Source organism: Anser cygnoides, chromosome 1 (genome assembly GCF_040182565.1).
Source record: "Anser cygnoides isolate HZ-2024a breed goose chromosome 1, Taihu_goose_T2T_genome, whole genome shotgun sequence".
NCBI classification, from domain to species: Eukaryota; Metazoa; Chordata; class Aves; order Anseriformes; family Anatidae; genus Anser; species Anser cygnoides.
Window position 1 is genome coordinate 52372976 of NC_089873.1, and position 26316 is coordinate 52399291.

General features: G+C 39.9%; 1 protein-coding gene across 1 annotated transcript; it reads right to left on the reverse strand.

The window, feature by feature from the left end:
- On the reverse strand, nucleotides 1–20660 carry ALX1 (ALX homeobox 1). Its single transcript, XM_013190028.3, has 4 exons — nucleotides 19925–20660; nucleotides 17278–17582; nucleotides 13610–13738; nucleotides 1–686 (listed from the first exon to the last, which is right to left on the reverse strand). The coding sequence occupies exons 1-4, from the start codon at nucleotides 20154–20156 to the stop codon at nucleotides 366–368; spliced, it is 987 nt and encodes a 328-aa protein (XP_013045482.1). The 5' UTR covers nucleotides 20157–20660; the 3' UTR covers nucleotides 1–365.
- Nucleotides 20661–26316: the final 5656 nt, after the last annotated feature.

Genomic DNA, 26316 nt, shown 5'->3' on the forward strand with positions numbered 1-26316 from the left:
AAAAACCAATGGAGTAGATAAGTTTGCTTAATAGGTTTATTCTTTTTTGAGGTTCTATAATCATATTTCATCAACTGGTACAACAAAACATGTTTCTATATATAAAAAAAATAGAGGGCTTGTTGAGCTTGATGCATGGTAGATCTATTTGGTTTATTCTTAAGTTTTATTGTTAAATATTATATTGCTGTTTTTTTTTTTTAAGCAGACCATGTATATTGTGATTTCTAGCACTCCACACACAGCAGCTTATTGTTGTGTCCTTTAAATATGCAAAATTAAAATGTTTTCAGTTTTCTATAAACAAAGAAAAAAAGTAAAACAAAAAAAAAAAAGTAAAAACAAAACCAAAAGTTACTGCTATTTTACATGGCCCAGGAAATATTGGCAGCATGCTCTTTGGCTTTCATCCGTAGAACTGCAATACTGGAGGACCTCCTTTCAAATTCCGGCTTGGTTTCAAAAGCATGTCCATTGGTTGTCCCAGAAAGTAAAGAGTCAGTGAAAAAATTATTGAGGGGCACATGACTGAACTGGTTCTGGTGGTTTGAAAAGCCTGTGTAGCCAGAATCTGTCCGGGGTGAATGGGAATAAGGTGTCATACAGGAGGAAGTATCTCGTGGTAGCATGCAGGAAGTAACCACAGAACCGCTAGCCGCATTCCCTGCCCACAGATTGTTCTGAATCTGGAACATATAAAATGAACAAGATTAAATTTAGATATTTCACCTTTTGTTTTCTGCATTACTTGGCTTCACTTAGTACATCCATAACTAGTTCTGTTCTAAAACATGCAACAACTACTTATCTAGTTCTCTGCAATCTCGTTAAAAACATACTATAAAGACACTATATGGATCAAAATCATCACCTGGGAGCTGGGGTTGTTAAATCATATTCCTTACTCTGTCATCCATTTGCTCTGTGAGTCTGTCCTGCATGTTTACCATTGAACCTCAGGATGCCATCAGCCCAGCCAGTCAGTGAATTAGGGAAGGAATACAATTGCCATCAAAGAAAAGGTGTCAAGAGTATACAGTACCATAGCTATATTCATGATAAAAATTTCCCCTCAACAGAATTCTTTTTTAATATAATGGTAGGAAACAATGTAAAATTGTGAACAAAACAAAGTAGGCTTTCTCTAGCTACAAAGACCAACAAGTATTAAATTAATATTAAATTAATATTAAATCTTGAGTAGCACTGCATAATGACTTTAAAGCAAATGAAACCATAAGATATAAGCATGGTTGTTAATGATATATTCAAGAGTTTATTTCCTGAAGTTGTTTCAAAGATAGCTTTAAGAGAAAAATTCTTTTCATAATAGTTTTATATGAAATTATACTTGAGGGCATTTCTTTTTCAGCTCTCAGCCTTAACAGGCTGTGTTGTACATCCCTGGAAAATATTCCATGAGAGCCTAGGAGCCAAACTTTGTGGCTACCAGCAATGTCTGCTGAAGATCTGGAGTAACCATGTATTCATGCTTTGATGTGTAATGCCTTCTATACTTCGCAGGCACTTAAAGCTTCATTCTGAGTCTCCGGACTTCTATTGTCTATGAACAGATACTATACATAGGTATTTTTCACATATTTATTACTAGATGAACATACAGAAAGATTGTCAAGGCCTGGCACAAGTAAGCTCCCATCATTATCTGAGACTGTACATTCTTTCATCTGTCCTCTTCACTTGGCTTAAATCAAACTTCACACGCAGCAGCTATACTATGTTTTTAAATTCTCTGCTCTTTATATTTCTATATCACAACTTCATGGATATACTTTCTGGTAAACTGTGACTTCCTCAGTCAGTTCTCACATGCACTCACCAATCTTCTATGTAGTGGTTTTTTTTTAATTTTATTTATTTCTTCTCCACTTATATCTCTTTCCTGAATATTGACTTTAAAAAAAACTACAAACTGCAGTAGACCAGAAAATATCATGATGCAAGGCATATGTAACCATCATTTGCAGTTCAGGATCCTTTTTCTATATCCTATACCATGTTCTATATCCTTTTCTTTTTGTTTTCTTCCTAAAAATCTGTTGTCTGTTGAGTAAGTCATTGCTCTGCTGCATTGGGATTGAGCCCACATCTTAGTTCTCTGCTATACATTGGAGTAATTGCAATTATTCTTCAGTTAACACTGTAAAGTGAACTCTGACTTCAGACTTAATTTTGTCTTCACGTTCCAAATGCATAAACAAAGGAATTTTGGCATTCATATGTGTAGGTTATCACTGTAGCTGATTTTTTTTTTTTTTCTGCCAAATTTGAGGTCAGTGGAAGTAATGAATTATGAGTCATACACAGACTGAAAAAAATGTTTCTAATTCTGAGGGTTATTTTCCCATTGTCCTATTACTTTGGAACAACACATACCCACCAAACCACCAACAAGCTAAAGAGACAAATTATGGTTCACTGAACTCATCTAGCTGAGATCTAGTGCAGATAGAAAGGATGAGGTAATTAGAGTCTTATTTTAAAAGTTAGTACTTCAGACTGTTGCATTAGTAGAGGTCATCAGGAGCTGGCTAACTAATTTGGGCTCGTTGGCAGTTCCGGCAGTAGAAAAAAAACAGCAAATGCTTAATCTTGGTTTCCTGCAGAGGACTGAAGGAAGGTCAGGGTAGCAATATGTCTTCCCAAACTCTTGGTACAGCCAGTCTCCTTGTTTATACATACATGCATACACACACTGACACACCCACTCACATAAATGCAGCTTTCCTTTCCAAACATACACATACACACAGCTAATTGGGCGCACATCTGACATCTTCTGCATATCTTAGGTGATCTGCTGAGAGGTAAAGGAGTGAATAAGGTGTCTGGGGGAGGTGATCGAGAATATTTCCTCCTTCCTTTGGGCCTCCTGAGATCTACATGAGGTAAGAGACTCCAGTGAGAGTTTCAGAGCTCTTCATAGAATCACAGAACCATAGAATATCCCAGGTTGGAAGGGTCCCACAAGGATCAGTGAGTCCAACTGCATGGTCCTCATAGGACCACCCAAAAATCAGACCCTATGTCTGAGAGCATTTTCCAAACACTTTTTGAACTCCAGCAGGCTCAGTGTTGTGACCACTGCCCCGGGGAGCCTGTTCCAGTGCCTAACCACCGTCCTGGTGAAGAACCTTTTCCTAACACCCAGACTGAACCTCCACTGTTGCAGCTCCGTGCCATTCCATTGTGTCCTCTCACTGTCCCCAGAGAGCAGAGATCAGTGTTTGCCCCTCCGCTCCCCTTGTGAGGAGGCTACAGACATCCCCTCAGTCTCCTCTTCTCTAGGCAGAAAAAAAAAATTAAAACATTCCCATCCTTGCCTCCTAGCTTCAACAACTTTTAGAAGACTCTCAAACATTTTCTCAGAAGAGACCCTCCACAGCTTGACATGATCTTCAGCTGCCTCAATACTCCTTAGCTACCTCAGCCTGTTTTGACTTATAATCAGAAATATTATTTTTTATTTTAGTTCTCAGAGAACAGATGGTTTATCTCAGGAGTACATACAGTGTCTGGACCTATTTGAACCATAGCCTTGGTTATGAAAGTTTGCTGCATTCGGTCACACACAATATTCCCAAAGACAGCAGTACATGTTTTATGGCTCAGGATTCAAGGATTCCTGAGTATCCTTTTGCCTGGAAGGTTTCTCACATCCTTTGCAGAGTGTGAGAATTTACAGAATCTGACAAAAAGAAAATAAGTACCCTGAAAGAGTTGGAAAACATGGTAGTTAAGTGTATGGCAACTGAGAGGTCATCCAAGACTTGCTACCTCTGCAAATTTGTTTTGAAAGAGAGATTTTGGAGCCATATGGCATGTGATTAGAGTACAAAGGAAAGTAGTAAAGAAGATAACAGGTGACAACCTATAAGATTGAGAATATTTTTCACTTTTCTTGAAAGCCCAAACGACACGTACTCTGTTTCAATCATGAACTGACAAAAGCAGAAACACAGTCATCCATTCAAAAATCTTGCCTTTCTTTTGTACAGGAACAGTAGAATCTTTTAATTGTACTTTTTTTTTTTTTTTTTGTATTTTGTGGTTATATGTACATTTCTTGCAGCAGCAGTGGCAGATTAAGCAACAGTTGGGATTTTCTTTCCCTTTCTTTCTACAGAAAAAGTCACCCATTCTTATATCCATGCTGTTTCACTCCAGTTTGTTTTGCTGAATTGAAAAACAGAGCTGATACAATTTAAAAGGAATCCAGCAAATATATATATATATATATATATATACATATTTCAAACAGATGCACACAAAACACCATTCTTTCTGATGGTGTTTTCAGGCCAAATTATTAGTCTCAAAACATTCACAACAGGATGAATTTGTCCAGAGAGAGACTAATGCATCTATGCAGCTTCTCATACAGGAGCTAATTCTGAAGGAGCTCATCACCCCCAGAGCTAACTCACAAGGGACAAAGTTTCATTTGCCTGACCTACTCAGATTTCTTCTTAAGAAACCCTATCCCGAATTCTGCAGTTGCCTAGATTGCACAGATAAAATTATAGGAAGAAAAATTTTAAAAATAAAAAATAAACTGCTTAAATGCAAGCACACATGAATTTGCTTTTAATGTGGTCATGATGGGAAGACTTCAGAAGGTTCAGAGGCTCAGTTTCAAAGTGCTCAATAACCTGTGTGGTCTGGAGGTATCACAAAATCACCCTTTCTTTCCATATTTCTATTAATTTGTTTGGCAGCAAACTAAGTTTAGCTCCACCAGTTATTCTGATATTTTTATCCTAGACAAATCTCTTTTAGCTTAACTTCTATGTACTTGCACAGGTATAAATGAGGACAGAATTCAGCCACAAATCCTAAAATATATCAATGTCTTATTAAAGAAATATGTGAACAAGCTTTCCTTGCTAAAACTTTCAAAGTGATGCCATAGGTTTCTTCATTAGAGGAGGGAATCCAAATTAGTTAATTTCAGAACTTCAGAAATTCTTTAAGATGCTAGAAGAGCTTTACATCTTCTTTCAAGAGACAGTTATGGTTTTCAGAACTATGTTTCAGTCATATTGGATTTCCATTCATTTTAGTAGTTGAGTGACTTCATTTTAGGTATTAGATTTTCATTTCTCAGCAAGGATAAATGACTTACAGAGAAATCTAGGTGCAAAAGATATTCCTGTATTAAAAATAAATATAGTAATGCTTTACAATAAGTCAAAATTATCAGGCCTTCTTCTGGTATGTTGGAAGGAAAAAGGACATTATGTACATGAATTTAAAGAAAATATTTTTCCTCTTAAGCTCTTGTGTGATCCATGAACTATATAAAAGGCAATTCAGAGACTGTGAATGAGCCTATACATGCAGCACATCTCTGGTTTCTGTTAACAACACAAACAACTTGAGCTTTGCTCTTGTGGTTACCATGAAATTACCAGAACCCTTCAATATATTTACCTACTGTATATTTTATACACACACATGCATGCACCCTTCCCAATAGGAAGAAAAAAAAAAAAAAAAAGTAGGATTTCAAAGCTGTGACAAGAGCATAACTGGAGAGTTATGGTTGTTAACATAGTTATGATGTCACTTCCTAAGCATATGACCTTCTGCTTGACACTGAAGAGGAAAATTAGCTGAAGTAATAGGTCATCCTTCTTAGTTTCATTGTTTTTTTCTTCAAAACTGCCAAATTCCTAGAACTTTGGTCTTCTTATACAACATGTAGAGAAGTCACATAAACTCAGTTTTCAAAATTTTCTGACTTTTACTATCACTTACCTAATTTTGGTTCTCCCATTACCAAATGTATTATATTTTAAAGTTTTTGTGTGTTTGTTTGTTTGTTTGTTGGTGCTGCATTATATTTTAGTTTATTTTCTCGTGTTTTATTCCCATGCCTATCCAGACCAGAGTCTCCTCCCAACAGACAACCACACATAACCACACACAGCTACTATTTGAGTGGATGTGTTTTAGTGCTTCACATGAAAAAAAAAAAAAGAAAAAAAAAAAAAAGAGGCATCACTTTTAAGATATCTAGGTATTAAATTCTTATTATTGTATTACACAATATATATTATTTGTGTTGTGTTATGTTATTAGATTATCATTCCAATAGTTTATTATTGCTATAGTTATTACTATAGTAATTAGATACTACTCATTGGCTCTGTTCTTAGGACGTTCCTGGACATTGCAAGGAAGACAACGGTTAAGGATCCATCTAACTATAGAAAACATGCAGATGATAGGAAAAAAAAAAAAAAGAAGTATGAATGGGTAAACTTGTGTCACTCCTTCTCTCTTAATGTGAAAAAAACAATCCTTGCCCTGACAGAAAATCTGAAACCTGGTTTTGCACAAGGGGCTACTTGGGCAGATTAAATTCAATAGCCATTAAAACTGCTCAAAACTATTAGTTTACAATTTATAATCTGTAGGCTGTTCCTAGTCCATCAACACAATTAATTTGGCCTGTCACTTACTACTTTATTTTTATTTGTTTGTTTGTTTGTTTTTGGAATACTGAAAGTATGGGCAGAGATTTGCCTGTACATCCTGAATTTGCAGAATCATCAATTCATAGAATAATTTAGGCTGAAAAGAGCCTCTGGGATTATTTTTCCAAACACCTGCCTACAGCTAACTTTGAATTTAGATCAGGTTACTCAAGTCCTATCCAGTCAAGTTTTTAATATCTCCAGCTAGAGATTCAATGACTAGCTTTGGAACCACCACACTCACACTGATTTTTTAATTTTGATCTAGACAAAGTGCTTCTTGGTGTAATTTGTGATCCACTAGCAAAGCCATTGGACCTAGTGAGCATGTGAAGATCAGCTGTACTCTGTTGGGTTCATATGAGAGCTGCAGCACACCATTTTCAAACACGTCCATAAAATACAAGTTGGATCTTGCAAGCCAGAAGCTTAATGATACAGCTATAAAATACAAAATATTTCTGTTCAGTCCACTTCAGCCTTACATATGGTGAACAAAATAAATAAATAAATAAAATCTTCCATGCTTAACCAGTTTGCCAGAAAACAAAATAATGCAGGATTTGAAAAGTTATCAAGTTTTAATTCTAGTACAAGATGTTCTGTAACCTCTTGCTACTGCAATCTTAGGGTCAGTTACAATAAGAATTACTTCCATTTCACATCTATGATACAGTTAAACACAATACTTCACACTTGAAAAATAACATTAAAAAGAAGTTTTTGTCTCATTAAAAAAAAAAAAAAAAAGAATTTGCCTTGTAAATAACCCCCAGCTAAAGTCACTCGCAGTGTTAAAGTAATACATGTTTTCAGAAACAAACAAAAAAAATGTAACAAAATGTTGAGACTCTGAGGAGTCTCACAACATACGGTGATTTAGAATCAAGAAAAAAATAAAAGCACAGTGCACAAACTATTTTGCGTGGAACAGACACCACCCAAAAAGATGAGAAGTGTTACTCTTGTTGAAAGATCAGCCACAGCAGTGCAACAGTCAGCACATTTGTGGCAAGAAACATACTACCCAGGTGGTGGCCCAGCCTGAGCTCCATGCTGTCACAGCTAGACAACATGAGTATACGGTAAAGCTTCTTTGAAGATAGTTGAGATATGTCTACCACATCTACTCCTACTTAATCAGTGTACCCATAGCCTTAATGAACTATTGTGATTAACTGTCATTTATGTCTACTACAGTTAAAAGAATTTTTAAGTCATATAACATGTGGTGTCTAATGCATGCCATATGAAAAATTTAATTGGAGCATGTAACTTTGATTATTGCTAATGAGAATTACCCATATGTAGCAAGGCTAGAGCAGAACTGTAATGATGATCCAAGGGCTTAGTACATAACACATGTATATTGATACCACTTCTACACACTTCTGCTGCCAAAACAAATCATGGGATGCTATGCTCTTCAGCGTATTTAATTTGATTTATCTTTATCATGGGTGGAATGTGAACTTCAGAATCTTCACTCTTCTTTTTTTTTTTTTTTTTTTTTTGTGATTTCAGCATTCTCCCTTCTTTCTGCACCCTCCATCTTGTATCTCTGCAGTTCCATTATCTTTAAAATGTTTTTGCCTCCTTTTAGGATTCCCATCTACACTAGGCTGGATTTTCCATGAAAGTAAGTTAAGTTCTGTCCAACTCTTGCCTACATTATCAAGTAAATTTGAATGAACAAACAAATTTCACACGTGATAGTGCATGAAAAGTATAACAGTTTGAAAGGATAAAACATTTCAGAGGAACTTAGAAGGACAATGACAGGTGAACCAGACTCAGAGAACAAGAGGAAAAGATGCAAAGTGCAGGAAGGGAACAAGTGGGGTGGGGGTAGATAATGTTGCCCCTTATGTCTGCTTTTCAAGGGCACAAATTAATGCAGCTGTTTATTTACATGCTGTTTCACTTACATTTATAAGTATAACAACTATAAATTAAATTTAACTTTTGCCGAGATAACTAGAGGTCTACAGATAGTAATATAGGCTTTTGATCAAATTCACTCAGGCAAATAAGGAGGGGATAAAAATTAGTTTATCTCAGGTTTGCTGGTACCTTTGTACTTATACCAAAGCCTTGAATCTGACAAAGTCAGCCTTTGTAGCATTAGCCTTCTCAGAGGGCACAGTACACCAAAAGTGGTCAAGACCAATAAAGTAAGAGAAGCAACTATTCTGTTGTTCCTTTCCCAACACAAAATGCATATGTCCATCTAAGACATCTGTAGATGTCTGCATCTGAACTAGGCAACGGAGAAAAAAATACATATTTAGAGATTGCCTTACTTATTTTATACCTACTTTAGGAATAGACTACTTCATTGACCAGATTTTCACCTACTTTTAAATGGAACCAAGTTGTGTTAGTAAGTCTCTTTGATTAAATTTCCTAAACACAAGTGTCTAGATCTACCTGACCAGCAACTACCTCCTCTGAATGGTGCTTGCTTGTTGTAAGTCTTGTTTGTCAGCACCATAACAGTGTCTCAGATATCCCAAGACATCTTAAATAATACTAGACATTATACTTAGCTGACCAAATTAAGTATTGCTTGTTTACTAACGTTTACTTAGGCAAGTTGAATCTGCATTCATTTTCCCCTTATTAGGATGCTTTCTCTTAGCTTTCATACCATCAGCAGAATATTGCTGACTAATGAAGTACAAAGGGTCTTGGATAATGGTTTTAACCAATACATTATTTAGACTACAATGTATTACATCCAAAAGAGAAACTTGAAACTAATTAATCAGAAACCTTTTACTAAAATTTATGAAAAGTAATGTACACAATATTTTCCTAGAAAAAAAGAACAACTACTTTTCAGCATAATTTTGTCATAAGTTAAATAGTTTTTCTGAGTGAAGTCTTATAAATTTTATGATATTTCTAACATTAAAACATCTAGCATTTAGAAATTTTTAACTACTGTTTGCTTTACCTCTTGCCATTTAATTTAATTCTATTTTGTTCTTCCATTAATATATTTGCCAACAGTAGTCACAGAAGGCCTGGAAATTTCAGGTGAATAACAGATTATTGTCCCAAAATAGTCTACTAACTGTCCTCCCCTGCAATCCAGGTGTTGCCAATATAATTAATGGGAGATATTTTTGTGCAGAATTTGGACAATTTAGGAGATACTTAAGCTCTTGACAGCCAGCTCAGCAAGAATTTTGCACAATAAGCAGCACCTTAAGTCCACATGCTGTAAAAATAATTAAGGGGCAACTGAATTAGCAACACAAACAAATATGATCTAGGAAAAAAAATGTTTTACTATTTTGAAGGTAAAGATTTGTAATATAACAGCAAAATTAGATTGGCTTCACAGCCAATTCACAAATTCACAAAAATTCACAGCCAGTCTTCTCTCTGAAATAAGTTGAAAAGATAATTTTCTCATAGGAAAATCTTTCAGGTTTATATAGTCACACACTGTATAGCAGCATCATGTTCTTAATTTGTACCTCATGAAGATAATTGGTGAAGAGACTAAGCAGGGGTCTCCACACCCTCTGTTGGCTGCAAAAGAGACTGATGTTTCTGCTGGAATGCAAGTTGGATGTCTATTTTGGGAACGTATCCATGGTGGGGCTCAAAGCAGAAATCTTCAGACTGCAAATTCATATAATGCACACCAGAAATTCACATTTATTCTTTTTTCTTCTGCCACACAGCAGTAAATAAATATCCCAGCTTGATTTTATCCATTTTTCAACATCATCCTACATTTTTTGCCAAGAAAAAAGTCTGTTTTCCTCCATGTTAGTAAGGGACTCAAAATCAAGCTTGAGTAATCTGTTCCACAGTCCCCAGGAAAATCTGGTTATTTGAAAGTATGACAAAACCTGTCTAATCTCTAGTGATGTCAGTGTCACAATAAGAGAGCTTGTACACAGGAAAAAGAAAAAATAAAATTAAAAAAAAAATTGCTTTATTTCTTGCAGTATTTTTTCCACTTGTGAGCATTCTCAGAGCACTGAAGTAATGGAATTGTTCTGGGAAATCATCATGTAATGCTAAGACCAAACATGCAGGTCACAATTTTAAATATCTCTTTCTGTCAGAATATCTTTCTGTAGAATAGATTAATGAATTTATAGGTAAATCATGTATCATATATTCATTTCCTGTGAGTAAGGCACTTATAAATGTTCTAGTTCAAAAGATTTTAATTTAGGGCTATTGTGTTTTTAATATGGATTTTCATTGTATTCTCACTTAAGTATAAAGTATTCTCACTGGAAATAAGCTATATATATATGATAAACAATATATATATAATTTTACTGATCATGAAGATTTAAGAATGTGAAACTACAAAGAATTACCAGTAGGTTAGCAAGAACATGAAATTGCATTGGCTGTTCAGTGATTTTTGCCTTGATACAAATTCTTATTGCAGTATACAGAAAGGTAGCCACATTCTTTATTGAGGACTAAGATGGCTTGTTTTTATCATGTAGCAAAACTATGCATATAAACATCCAACTGAAACAGCCAGTATACAGAGGGCTCTCACCTTCATTTAGCTCCTTGTTCCTATTCATAAAGTACATTACGGTACAATACAACTTTCTCTTGCAGGTGACTAGAGTTAATTATGTTTGAGCCTATCTGTTTATCTGCAGTGTGTTAGTCTGTCATTGTGGGTGAGTAATACACATCTATGTTTATGAATGAGTATACATTTTATATTTCTATATATTTAAGAGTTCCTTTATATAGATTATTCTATCAACATTTCCATTTCAGTCTCCTATTTTTAAGAATTTATAAATCAGTGACAGAAAGTTTTGCCAGCCTGAAACTTAGATGTGTCATCAGCCCAGGGAAGATATTCTTTAACAAATCCAAAAAAAAAGAAATACTGTAAATTCATTCATGTTTTTAACAATCTGAAAGTACAGAATAGATGTTTCATTGGGTTTAGATTTTTGTTAGTGATATTCTCCTACCTTTTGAATGTTTCTTCAAAAAAAAAAAAACTTTTAGTTTAGGACAACAATTTTAAGTGCTTACCAATGACTTATTTACTTCCTTATTTTATGCTAATAAAACTTTTGACTGTTGCGAACATTTGTAGATGAAGTCTTGTTAAAAATACAAGAGCTTGGAGACAGCCAATTCGGTCTAGAAAACTGAGTCAGAGATGGGAAGTCCAAATCACTGTTCACGTGTTATGATGTCATAGAGAAGCCAGAAGATTCTTCTAAAGATATTTGGACACCTTAAGTGAGATCTATAAGTGTCTGTGCATCTGTGTCTTTGTGAATCCACCTCGGAGTGATTCAGGTTGTTGGTTTTGTGGTGTTTTGTTCTTGTTTTGACTGTTTTTTTTTTGTTTGTTTGTTTTTTACACACACTTCCACTTAGGTAGGTCTCAGACCGTGTCCTCCTTCTTAAACATACAGTATACCATAGAATCACAGAATCACATAGTGGTTGAGGTTGGAAGGGACCACTGGGGGTCATCATCCGGTCCGAACACCTCTTCTCAAGCAGAGCCACCCAGTGCAGATTGCCCAGCACCATGTCCAGGTGGCTTTTGAAGATCTCCTGGGAGGGAGATACCATAACCTGTCTGGACAACCTATGTCAGTGTTGCATCATCTGCACAGTGAAGAATTGTTTCCTGATGTTTAGGTGGAAAATCTTGTGTTCCAGTCTGTGCCCATTGCTTCTTGTTCTGTCATGGCACCATTAAAAAGATCCGGGGTCTGTCCTCTTTGCACCCTCCCTTCATGTATTTATAAACATTGATAATATCTACTCTGAGCCTCCTCTTCTCCAGGCTGAACAGTTCCAAGTATCATTCAGTGGTTTCTGATGTAATTTTCATTAATACACTGTTACATTATAAATATTAACAGGTAGAATGATGGGTTCCACCTTGTTTGAAATGTTTGTGACCATACTCTGAGCTGCTGGAACACAAGCCAGCTCTGTCTTAGACATTGAACCTAGTGTTCAACTGCCTAAGAAGTAAAGCACATTAACTAGGATAGTTGAGACATGGGCCTGAGACCTCTGGTCCAAAGCTAATCATATTCAGCCAACGCAGAACATGAACAAAACAAGCCCACATAGACAGAGCCAATAATATTTTTGAATGTGAGTGTATTCCTAAGGCTAACAGAGACCCTATTACCTGAAGAACTAGAAGATAACCAAGACAACAGTAGTGGAATTACTTTGCCACAGGGACACTTAACAGAATTTTACTTTGTCTGGAGTCTTTTCTTTTTAAATTATATGGTAAAAACAATGGGAAGCAAGAGACATGAAAAGCAATGGCTTCAAAACAAAACTATTCAATATAATGAAACAAACAAGCAGGAAAACAATGACAGATTGCAACGCAAGGCAGAAAAACAAAGAACTGGAGAATAGAAACAGAAGGTTAAGATCTTATTACACAATAATACATTACTATATAATGAAGGAGAAATGAGAAGGAAGAAGAGGAAGAAGAAGAAGAAGAAGAAATAAAAAAAAAAAAACAAGAATAAGAACAAGTCATCAAATTACTATTGTTCAGGAGAGCTTTATTGTCTCCTCCCTTCCCTCTCCCAGCTCTATAGATTCAATTTGGATTATTTATGACCATAAAAACTTTCATGCTAGCAGAATACTTGTTACATTTTATGGTCTATTGAGGTCTGTAAAGAAATAGTGTGTGTTTAATACATCAGAAGGAAGATACCTAGAGATCACCTGTCAATCTCAGTGGGTTTATACTACATCCATAATGTGTATGTAGACCTAGATCAAATCCACATATAATTTTTATGTGCAGAATATAATTAGCTGCACAACCATATTGCCAAACATTTTTAGTACATAGCTTATGTGAAACTGCAGCTCCTAAGATCATTCCTTAAAAAATACTTGTATTTTAAGAGTTAGTTACTCATATTAGGCGTCAGAACTGTTGTTCGCAATTTCAGCTCCCAGCAACAAGTCTAAAGAACACTAAAAACTAAACACAGAAAAGTCTTCTTCAATCCTCTGTGTAGGTATATGCCTAGGAATGCAAGAGAAGATAAATGGAGAACGAAAATAATACTTGGTCTTCACCATACCTGGGGGTAGCTGTCAGTCCTTGGAAGAACAGATATATCATAAGTGGCAGCAAAATGGCTCTTAGCTTGCTGGATCTGACCGTAACGTTCTCTTTTCCTCCATTTTGCTCTTCGATTCTGGAACCAAACCTAGAGTAAACAAGAAGATAATCATGGAGATAAACTTAATTACATAGTTTGCAGAGTCATTTAAAAAAAAAAAAAAAAGAGAGAGACTTCAGCAGCTTTGAAAATGACTGAAATGACTGTCTATCTACGAAAAGGAAGCTCATGAATCTCCTGCAGTTCCTGTTAAAATTTAATCTTCTCAGTGTTATTTCTAGCTATTGAAAAAATAAGTTACTTCCTATCTACTGTCGTTAAAAAAAAAAAAAAAAAAAAAAGGCAAAGGAATAATCTGATGATCAGGTAGTGCTAATTTTGACAGTCACTTCTTTAGTGAAAAATCTCCAAGTAGCAGCAAGTTGCACTGTAAAGAGACTTTCTTTTAATTTCACAAGACCACTGACTTGATATGACTACCTGTGCTCTGTCTCCTAGAGGTACATGTAGACTTTATCAAGGGCTATAATGAAAAGGCAGGGAATGCTGGCACAAGGGCAGTAGTCAGCGCTACAGAAAAGTGTTTCTGTGAGCAAGGGTTACAGCTAACAGTGAAGAATGATGAGCAATCATGATATCTTAGACAGTTTAAAACTATTGTATTTGTATTAGGAAGTATCTGTGTTTCCAACAATGGAAGAAACATTTAGATTACACTTTATATTTAGATTACAACATAAATTAGTTTTGAAACAATGTCTACATGTCAACTAAAAGCTGCCTTCTTGATGCTTATATAACCTTTGGACTGTTCTATAATAAATTGAGTATTGTGTGTTATTTCAAAATTTATTATATGCACATTTCTTGCTTTGACTAGTATCTGTTATTGTCCAGTGGTCTTCAAAATTTTTTTCTTTCATTTTTTTTTTATGGAAACAATATCATTGACTAGTCTTCCTTTTAAATGAACGGTGAACCCATTTGGACAGACACATATATTAATGGATTTTTATTTATTTATTTATTTATTTATTTATTGGTAAACAGCACCTGTGAACATCATTTTGAGGGAGTTTCTGATCCTTGAAGGTAGAATACTCAAAATAACACAATTTGTTTTACAATTCACTTTTTATCTTGATTTCTTGGAGAACTCAACTTTCTTTTGATGCTCCTTTAGCAACCAGAGCATAATTTTGCTTATTTTAATTCTCAAGGACTCATGGCAAATTTAGTATGTGCAATCTTTTAAAATGCACTCAGCAATCAAAGCAAGGCCCATGCATGTAACTGCTGAGTATATATTGTTAAGGACCTTGTTGGTAAATTTGTATTATTTATTATGCCTGAGGCTCAGCAAAAAAGAAAAGAGGGGAAAAAAATCTTCTGTCTCCACAGGAGGCACCAAGAACACACTAAGGGAATTTAGTAATGAGGCTCTTTCATTGAAAAAAGACCTTGACAATCTCCTTAAAATGGGTGCCAATTACTTCACTGACATGAAGCAGGAAAGGGAACAAGTTAGATAAATTAGGTTCAGGTTGGCTCTCTCTGCATGTATGCAGAATAAATATTAAACTGGATATTGATGAAATGGCGGTGAAGGGAAATGTGGGTAAGGCAACCAGCTGATCACTCTGCTAAATTAAATCAAACAATTTGCTTGAATTTATAGGGACTAAGGAGAAAAGCACTTTTTTTTTTTTTCCTTTGACAATCCCCCAAAATGTTTCTGTTTACATCACTTTACTAGAAACTGACTCTTGGCAGAGATAAAGTAACCATTTGCCTCCACAAAGTAATGTAAAAATCTGCTGCTTGTTATCCTTGAATTGCCAGATGCTTGCCTCTAATGATGTAAGGCCTTTAAAATTGCTTAACCTTGTGATGGAATACTGTTGCTACTCTGGATAAAAATGATCACCATTTCCCTTCATATTTAGTGTATGAGAAATGTAAAGATTAATTATCTTTTAAGAAAGGGGAAAATATGTAAATGAAATAGAAGTAGATATTATATGAAAGACTGGTGCAGATAATTATGTTTTAATATTTACTCTCTTATTTCTAATACTTTTACCATATGAAGATCCTAAAACTTAGAGAACAATGTGAGGAAAAAAAAAAAAAAAAGACAAATTTAAGTCCTATTCCCTTCTCCTTTTCTGCCTATTAACTTATTCTTGAAGTATTTCTCATGATTCCAGAATTATGCAATTGTAAGAGCAGAAATTTAACATTATGCAAGGGTTTTTTTTTGTTTGTTTGTTTTTTAAGTCATGAGTAAAGCCTAATGAATAGAAGTCATATTTGGAAAATTGTCCCAAATTCAGAGGGAGAGGGATTGCACAGAGCCCGAAGAGTTAAAAAGCTATTGAACTAAGTTCCATTGGCATCACTGATATTGTATCGATGTAACTGACAGATGATTTTGGACTGTTTTCAGATGACAACGGTGTGTATGCCATCTGGTTGAACAGACATGAAAAGAACACATTTATAAAATTAATTAATGGAATTTCTTTCTGAAAATGATCCTGGTTTAATTTCAGTTGTATGCATGTGCGCTGACGCCTATTTCTCTATATGCATGTGGGAGTATGCATTTAATTACAAGTTGTGAAGTTGTTATCATATTCAAGTCACTAAATTAAAAGAATTAATCTCAGTCAGTGTGAATCTACAGGACTGCTATTCCCTAAATTGAAATGATGAGTATTAACAGAATGGGGAAGATCTCTTAAAATATGATGAAATTGCAAAATGCAGTTAACACCTTTTTCTAAGGGAGGTTCTCTTAATGGGGGAAGGGTTGCTTTTCCTGGATATTTTAGCTTCTTTTATCACCATTAAACATCCAAAGTCATAAATATCCTTGAGATTAGTATATGTACACATAATGAATGAATCAACCTTGTATGCAGTTAGAAAGCTCAAACACTGAAATTAATGTCCACCAGTATGTTTTGATCCAAAAATTAGAATAACATTATTCATTGAGTATTCAAGTTTAAAAACAAGCAAACGTATTTCCCAATTTTGCTAGCTTTAAGCATTCAGATGAGATGAGAGGATTATGTCTTTGCCATACACAGATGTCGCACACAATTGCATACACAAGCACTCACACACACATACATTTATATATGTGCAGCTTCATTGCTTACTCTTTGGAATAAACAAGGAATTTAATTGCTTTTTAAATTTGTGTTTTTCATACCGCAACACAAACAGAATCCTCTGCAGTAAAGTTCTGCATCATCACCAATCTGAACTACATAAAACTTATCTCTTTAATGGGATCTTTACACATTAACACTTTATGCATTCACTGCCTATAATTCCAACAGTAAAGGAGGACAACCGAAGATGAAGACTGCTTTCATACTGATATTATTTTCTCATCTTTTAAACAAGTTTCTAGAACAGCAACACAAGCTATTAAAAATAGTAATAACAAATTATTTTAGCACTGCAATATAACAGCTTATATCTAAAAAGAAATAAAGCAAAATGATCTATTCACATTAACTTTATGGGATTTTGTACAATCCCCAAGAGTGCCATTTATCACTTCTTACAGTGAAGAACTTGCCATGGAAATGCTCAAATTTGGTTCCTACCTGGACTCTGGCCTCAGTGAGCTCTGTTCTCAGAGCTAGTTGTTCTCTTACATAGACATCAGGGTAATGAGTTTTCTGGAATACTTTCTCCAGTTCCTCCAACTGCAAACTGGTGAAAGTTGTTCTGTGTCTCCTCTTCTTACTGCTGGAGACATTGCTGTCACACTTATCACCAAGTTCATCCAGTTCCCCCTTCTCCTGCATCCCTTTCACCGGAGACATCCTGAGATTGTTGCAATTGTCCAAGGGCCTGTTCAGTTCTGCGTGAAGAGGCTGTCCTTCCACTTTAGTAATCCCATAGTTCACTGTACACAAGGTGGGGGAGGGAAATAACTGGTTAAAAGGGGGCTTTAGATTGAAGGTTTCATACAAAATAGTGTCATAAAGAACCAGATCCTGTATCTACGTGTATTCCCATATGAGATGGAGGAAAAGGACTCTGCAACATTAATGACAAATAGAATAAAAGTACTAAATTACTAAATTTAAACTAAAAATTGTGTCTGAAAATATCATAAAATCTTTCAGTTTAAGGAGACTACTTGAATATATTACTCTGCCAGTGAAGTAGGTAATAATCCATGAAATCAGATTCAACTTGAGTTGCACAGATAAGATATCTTAGCCCAAAACAGATTTTCATATAAGTGGTACAAAGCTATTGGCAAATGTACCTTTAAGCTTGGAAGCAGATAAACAAGGCTCGCTCTATTTCTATGAAAATGCAGAATAACTTCAGAGTAAGCTAAATAGCTGTAAACTGACAAATTAAGAAGCAAATGAAACTGAAAATCAACCTCACTTAACAAACTCAATAGATTCCACATACCTTCTCTTGGATTTGTAAAGTGGAATTGCTTCCAATTAAGTTTGTTATGGTTAGAAAATGCAGAGAGTTTCTGCAAAATGTTAACTTGTTAAAAGAGATCGTTTCAAATACTTTGCATAGGGATCGCAGGAACTATTTATCTTTATGTAAAATATGAGTCGTTGAGATAAGAAATATTTCTCGGTAGCTTTTTAATACAAAATGAAAATGTTTTCTATTTTTCTATTTTTACATATCTCACATCAGTGAAAAAATAATCATGCAGTAAGTTACTGGATTCGAAAGGGCTTTTTTTTCTTTTTAATCCCAGAAACAGGCAAAAAAAAAAAAAAAAAAAAAAACCTTTGAAACTATTGAAATCAAAATTTACAAAGATGTCATGTAACATGCGATAAAGGGCTTGCTTTGGAGTGTTTTTTTTTTTCTTGCATTCTCAATAATTTATTTACTTTTACTCCGAGGTGATTTGAACCAAACAGAATTTTTAGATACTTGCCATCAATGCATACATAGATAGGAAATGCCCCAAAGCCCCCAAGGCACACATTAAATGAGCTAATTAAGAAAAACTTCAATGGGCAAATCAATTTTCTGCAGTTTTTCGAAGTTGCACTTGCAGAAATTTGTCATTATTTCTTACAAACTGTTTCATCCAAAAAGGATGTTCTCAAATAATAATAATAATAACAATAATAATCAATACCTATATGAAGTCAAAAAATGTAAGATATTGTTAGTCTATCGTTAGTCTCATTTTTGCAGCTGATTTTAACTGTATTTCCGACTCCGCTGGGATGAGCTTTTAAAATTATTATTTTTTTCTAAACATGGATTACATCATGGTGGAATGATGGGCGGATTTATAAACTCTTTATAAAATAAAACATTCCACGTTCTTCTTTGCCGACCAGCTAGAAAATAATATTTAATAATAATAATAATATTTAATAATAATAATAATAATAATACACGGACGTTTGAATTACCTCAATCGTTTTCAGTCAGTATGAAGAATCATGCTTTACGTCTGTTGAGCATTATTCGGTAGTACAGCAAAAAATCATATCAATAACAGCGGTAAATCCTATAACCGCGGAGCGTTACTGGGCAGAACCAGACGTGACCAAACGAGCCTCGGGTTTCATCCCGTGGCGGTACCGCACCGAGACAGCGCGTTCCGCGCTTGCGACGCCGCCGTCCCCGAGCCCCGGGGCAGCTTCCAGAGTTTTGCAGGGGGGAAGAGGAGCCCGCCCGGCCACTGTCTGCAGCCGGAGCCGGGAACACCGCACGCCGGCCCCGAGCCCCGGCGCGGCGGGGAGCGGCACGGGCGGGCAGCGCCCGATCCCGGTCCCGATCCTGATCCCGATTCCGATCTCGGTCTCTTTCCCTCCCGTCCCTTTCCTCCCCGCCGGCGAGCCGTGCTCCGTGCTCGGAGCTACGCTCCCAGCGCCGCGGTGCTTCCGGGGCACAGCCGAGGGACCCTGCCCGGGGCCGGCAGAGAGGGAGGGCAGCAGCCGGGGGGGCGGCACTGAGTGGCAAAGAAGGCTTCCGAGCGAGCGATTGCCTTTTCCTGCTTTTAGATCATTTCTGTTGTTGTTGTTGTCACGATTATTATTTCTATTATTATCATCATCATCATCGGTACCATTGCCCTTATTGTTATTAGTATTATTTACCTGGTAGCGCCCCACATGCCAGCACCCCAAGGCTGCGCGGCTGCCTCTGGTCTCCCCGGGCAGGAGAACCCCTGGTCTGCCCAGTACGTCTCCAGGAAGGGCAAAGCAGAGGAGCAAGAATAACCCTAGGGTGAAGACTTACCGTTATTGTCCTGGCAGGGTGATGTCCTGTCCAGCCTCACATGATGCTCAGCCCTTTGCAGAGGGTTGAAGGCCTGCACACATTTGCTGCCTGACGTTTTGCTATAAAAGGACTCATTGTCCAAAGTTTCCATAACGTGCTCCAAAGTGCCTCCTGCTCCCATGTAAAAGTCACTGTTTTTGCTTGGCTGGCTCTTCAGGGCAAACTTCTCGCTCAGAAAATCCATAATCATCTAAAGCTGCTTGAAAGCCTCTTCCCTAGACAGAGGCTGGACTGTGAGCAGGGGAGGGAGAGCGGGTGAGTGGATAGGAGGGAAGGAAGGAGGGAGGAAAAGACGTTCAGAGCTCAGGGAGCTGTTTTGCCTCTGAACCTTTGATTTGTCTCGTCTTGAAAGGGGGAACCCGAAGTTGCTTTTATATCTTGAAGCTCAGCAGGGATCCTTATGCAACCTCCCATTTCTAATGAATATGAAAATAGGCAAGCACTGTAACTCCACCCCAGGTCCCCTAAGACCTAATCCGAACGCAGGAGGGAGTTCCAGGCCCATTTTCGACAGACAGATCCGTTTCAGACAGATAGACACACACAGGCGTGCGGGGAGGGTGAGGGGAGACAAGGAGGGAGGAGGGACGGCACACGGAAAGGACATTTCCCTTCTGCAACGTATTCGCATTTCTCCAGGGATTCTGAAAAGAGAGTAATCCCGGGCTGCCCTCCCTCTTCCCCCAGCTCCCCGGGAGGCTCAGGGCAAGGTAATTTCTAGGGCACATACCCTCAAGTAAAGAATTTTCTTTAATCGATCCGACTGGTAACTGCAGTCCTGCTCTCTGAAACTGTAAAATTAAGAACCAGTGTTCCTTCTTTTTTAAACAACTCGGAAATTTGGTCCTAAAGTAGAAGAGAGAAAGAAATGTTAGAGGGTGTTGTTCATGTAGTGGGAATGGAAAAAAGAGGAACTTAAAGGCAAAAGTCTCTCACTTCACAAGCTGGCCTGAAGGATAATATGGGAATGGTTCTGCTATCGAAAGGACCTCCAGTCCTCCTCTGTGTGCACGTGCGTGTGTGTATGTGTGTGCGTATGTGCATGAGGTGATTAAAACAGAAAGTAGCAAAACAGAATCTTAAGTAATAAAAAGAAATGAGCCATGTAAGCCTGCATTTCTATGGATATTGAAAAAGTGGGTGGTTTTCACCCAAAGTATGAGCTTTAAAATGTTAAATTCCTTGGTCCTTTTGCACATGGACAGGATTTAAAACATAGATGAGAGAGGAGGAACTTTTAGAAAAGTCCCAAATTACACAAAAGACTTTCTCCATGCTCCCTGGTGAAAGAAAGCTCACTCTCATATTCATTAGAGTAAGGTAAAAAACAGTTCTGCGATCTGTTCAGGTCAGTATTGCAGCATCATGGGCCCGAGTTTGTCCTATGAAGGCTATTTCAGAAATGAGTTTGAAGGGCCCTTGCCCCATGTGGGGGAAGAAGAACTGCTTTAGAGGGAACTGCTTTAGTGAGCAGTTGAAGTGTAGGTGCGGTAATGGCCAGCCAGGGCTGCTGAGCCTCTTAGAGACCTTTCCTGTGAACCCAGCCAAAGGTGAAGAGAAGGCCAGTTCAGGTCCCGTGTACTTCCCGGCTCCTTCTTCGGCTGGTCTCTAGCCTGATTTTTTTTTTTTTTTCTGGAGAAAGAGATAGCAAAGCGAGACGTGCGTGCTTCAGCGATTTCTCCCCACCGCCCCAGCAAGCAGCTGCAGGCATCGCCCGGCGCGCACACGCACAGGCACAACCTGTCCTTGCTTCCCAGTGAGCCCGCAGCGCCGGCGGCCACCCCAGCCCCTCCGCCCCGTTTCGCGGTGCTGCGGCCTCCTCCGACACCCCCCGGCGGCCGCCCCTCGGCCCCCCCGGCCCGCGGCCGCCCCGCCGAGGGATGCGCGGGGGAGCGCAGAGGCGGGCGCTGGAGGATTTGGGGCTGCTTGCGGGTGTTTGGGGGACCGGGAGGGTCTGCGCGGGGGAGAGGGAGGTGGGAGCCTGGAGAAGGGGAAGGGGCGCGGAGGGGGGAGCGTTGCCCGCGGTGGGGGTCAGCCCGGCGGCATCGCCCGGGCGGGGGGCAGGCCCAGGTGCCCGGAACCGCTCCGGCGGCCTGCTCGGAGGCGGTGTGAGCTCTGGGTGTCCTTGCAGGAGCGGCACGTTTCTCCCTTGCACCTTTTGGAGCAACGCCTGCTCCAGACCCAAGGAACCAGATCCTCTCCCTGCCCCCCGGCCCCGCCGCCCGCATCTCCGTGTGCTGGCGTTTCGGCAGCTTGTTTATAACTATGCCTTAAAAGCACTAAATGCCTTGGGGGAGGGAAAAAGAAAGGAAAAAAAAAAAAAAAAAGAGCTCTCGGTGTCTTTTAAATGAAAGACACATGCAACTTTGTTGCAGCCTGCAATCCACTTTTATCCCAATAAATGTCCCTCTTTAAAGGCAGCTAGTAAACTCTAGAGGAGCCGAGGACAAGGAGCATCTCCCGTGCCCGTAAAAGCCCCAGCTCCCAGCAGCAGCAGCGGAGCATTTTCAAGGCAGCTTGAAGGAAGTGCGAGTGCCCGTCCGGGGGCCACGCGTGTCCCGCCGGCGGAGAACAGCCGCCTCGACGGCGACGGGGCTCGCTCCCTGCCCGGAGGCCTCGGCCGGAGCGCACCCAGCAGCTGCGATCCCCCGACCCCCCCCTGGTCCCCCCCTCCCCCCCCTTACTCCCTTGTACCCTCCCGGCCGGTGGCTGCGCCTGCAGCGACGGGAATCGGGCTGGGGAGCGGCTGCCCCTTCGCTCCCCGCCTCGGCAGAGCAAGCAGCCCCCCGCAGCCCCCTCTCCCGCAGCGCCTTCGCCCCGGTGGCGGCTCCGCTCGTTGTCGCCCCGTCGCCGTGAAGCGCTCCCCTGCGAGGGCAGCGCCGTCGTTACACCGGCGTTTGCACGGTCATCGCCCCGACTATTAAAAATAGGGACCGACGCAAATTATAACCGGGTCTTAAAAACCGTCTCCCGTCACCCCAGGGAAAATAAGTAAGTAAGTAAACCACAGAGCGGTTTCACAGCATTGTTAGCTCCAGGGGCCAAATCCTGCTCTCATTTACCTCTTTGCAACCCAGCTGACTTCAAAGGGAAGGAGAGATGTAACCTAGGGGAGAATTGGCGCCACGTATGGCATTCGTTCTCTTTAAAAGCTTGGAAGCAGAAAGCTGACTTCAGCGGGCTAAAACCATTTAAAAAGGGTTGGACAGGTCCCTGGAGACAAGGAGGCAAAGGAAAAAAAAAAAAAGTTTAAAAAAAATCGTGTGCTGAGGTGAGACGGCTTTGAAAAGCATCTTTCTTCAGGGACTGATTCCCTCCGCCAGGCAGCCCGGTTATTAAGAGCAGCGTGCAGATGTGCCGCTGTGTTTCCAGAGATGGAGTATCTCCTAAACCTTCTGTGAAAGGGTGTTATGTGTGATGGAGAGACGTTTCGTGGCCAGAGGTGGTGTGAAGGAGCTCGCCCCTGCAGTGCCTCGGGGCTCCTCGGGGGAAGCCTGTCCCCTGAGATAAGCCGGGGGGCACGCACCGCGGGAGGCTTCCCCGTCCGGCACCCGCGGGCTCTCCCGCGGGAGCCACGGCTGCCTCCCCCCTCCGCTCTCACATTCCTGCCCTTCCTGGGATCAGAAGTTACTGACCCGAACGGAGGAATGAGGATCCCGCATAAATCGCACAAAGTGCAAGCGTCTCGCTGCTGAAAAATGAGCGTTTTGGGGAAAGAAACGCGAGCCCGGTGGCGGACCCGCACGGTGCGGGACCTACGCCCTGCGCGGGGTGGTTGTCCCGGGCTCCTCAGCTCAGGCTGCCTCTGCTGCTCTGGATGCAGGGTCCCAGCCGAAACGGTGCCCTTGCATAGCCGGGGGATCTAGTCATACTGTTTCATCTGCTTAAATAAAGTGAGAATGCCACGGCACCAATGCGGGCGACGATCTCCCTTCCGAATGCCCAGGAGCCCCCATCCCGAGTCCCTATTCCCATTCCTAGCACCGCGTTTTAGCTATGGATGTCTGGACACAGAGAAGGTGTTTTTATTTTTGAATTTATTTTATACCGACACTTCTCTTCCGTCCAGAAAAGTTACAACACAAAATGTATGTAGGGGAATGGGAAGAAATCAACATTGCATGAGACCTGACTAAAAGAATTTGGGGGGTATTATTCGTTTCCTCCCAATGTCCTCTCCCAGTTATCCAGGAAAGTGGGAAGGAGAAGCTGTGAAGATGAGAGCGGGGTATTTCAGAGGGGTTGCTTTATGCAGGGCAGCTGAGGACTGGTAGGGGAAAAAGCAGAGCTGTGTTTCGTCGAATGGGTCCGAATATGCCAAGAGCTGCGGGGGGAAGGAGGGTCCATGAAATACAAAGGGAAAGGAAGCTCTCTCAGGACAGGTGCCCAAATGGTGCAGCGTTTCCAGAAATCACCTCTTTCTTTGCCGAGGCTTCACCTAGTGACTCATTTCACGTTCAAATGCAAGGATTATTACTACCACTACTACTACTACTACTATTATTATTGTTGTTGTTGTTGTTGTTGTTATTATTATTATTATTATTATTATTATTATTATTATTATTATTATTATTATTATCAGCTCGGGAATAGGCTAGAGCAAAACCCACCAAGCAATGAGTGCTCCGGTCCCCATTGCTCAGGAACTCTCGCCCGGTCCTGGGAATGAACGACCCTATCCGCGGAGGCGGCAGAAAGTGTAAGAAGACCCTCCGCGCTCGTTCCAAGCCCCCCCCCCCCCCCAGGGAATGAGGGCAATCGCAAGTTACAGATTCAAAATCTAGCTCAGCTGAGTTATAGTTTTCCAGACATCCTGTTTGTGAGAAAGAATCACTTGAAGCATTATTACTGCAAGCAAAAAATGTGCAATACATTTCAGTGCATACTAAAACAAGTTGGGCTTTGAGGGCTATTGGGCTTTTTGAGCTTTTATTTATTTATTTATTTATTTTAATTGAGCATCCTATCCTAATGAGTAAAAGTAACGACTGTGCTTCGGGTCTCAGCAGCCAAGCTGCAAAAAGGGCCCGATCCGAATCCCGTTTAATAAACTTTCTTACTAAAGGGCAGTTTTTGTTCACCTAAGAAAACAAAAATCGGTTCTGGTGTAGGAGGGTAGCCTTCAGATTTTCCGCTCGGAGGGGAAGTGTTTAATTGACTTCGTTTGGAGTGACTTTACCAAGAGCCTGGGATCTGTAGCTTCGCAGATAACTGAAGGCATAGGAGCAAATCGACGGCTCTTCTGCTGGGTAATTCACTGCATGGGCAGGGCAAGGGACCGCTGAGCCGCGTCCATCCCTGGGCAGTGCGCAGGGAAAGTGAAGTGTCGGTTCTCATTACGCTGGGCCCGAGCCTGGAGCCTTTCCCAGCCAGACTCGAGGTTCAGACGCTCCCAGATTTTATCCACAAACCAGCCAAAACGTAATGACAGCGATCATTTCACGGTTCCTGCAGTTTGGCGCTTTGACAATACCTCAGCTGTTTGGGAGGTTTCGTGCATGACACCTGCACAGATAAAATGAAGATTTCATGTGCCTCAAAGGCATATTCAGTGGGAAGACAAGCAACTGGTGAACGGGAAGGTTCCCCCGTCCCTCTTCTCCCCTTAGGAGAGCCGGATTGCTGTCAGAGCTGGACGAACTTCGACAATTTTCTTCTTGCAACACATAATGACTCTTCTTAAGCCAGCTAACGTTTCTCTTAACACAAAATGGAACGAGATAATATTTAGTGTGTGGATTTAACCGTAGCCCCATAGGAAATTTCAGCAGAGATGCTCTATAAAAACAGTTTAATCTCTTATCTTGATCTAGTTCAAATTATAATGAAACCTACTTACACATGGACTATAAAAACAAACCCAACACGAGTTTAATCTGTGCTTTATCTGGCTGCTATTACAGCCCTTTATCAAGTTTAGAAAGGATTTTGAAAGTTGGGCCGTGGGACTCAAGCCCCGTGCATCTTGGCACTGTCGGGGGGAAGAGATCTGCCCTAACGATGCTTCTCGGATCTGCTAATTGCTCAGCACTTCGTGTAAGAGTAGCGTCCTGATTCCCACTCGGGAACATAAAAAGACAACCACGGTCCTTCCCTGCCTTCAGTCGGAGACGGGGGGCTGCTGGAGGGGGCGTCTGTCCCACCGCCTTCACGCGGGGACAAACCTGCTGGCTACAACGGCCGAGGTGTGGGGGGGGTTGCTCCAGCAGCTGGACGTGCTCTTTGAAATCCAAATCCCGTCCCACCCCTCAAACTCCCCCCCGCTCCGCTGTGCTTTCCAGCAAATTATAGAGGTATACGCAGTGAAAAATACAAACAGCGTTCTGCACATCAAAGAAATAGACGCC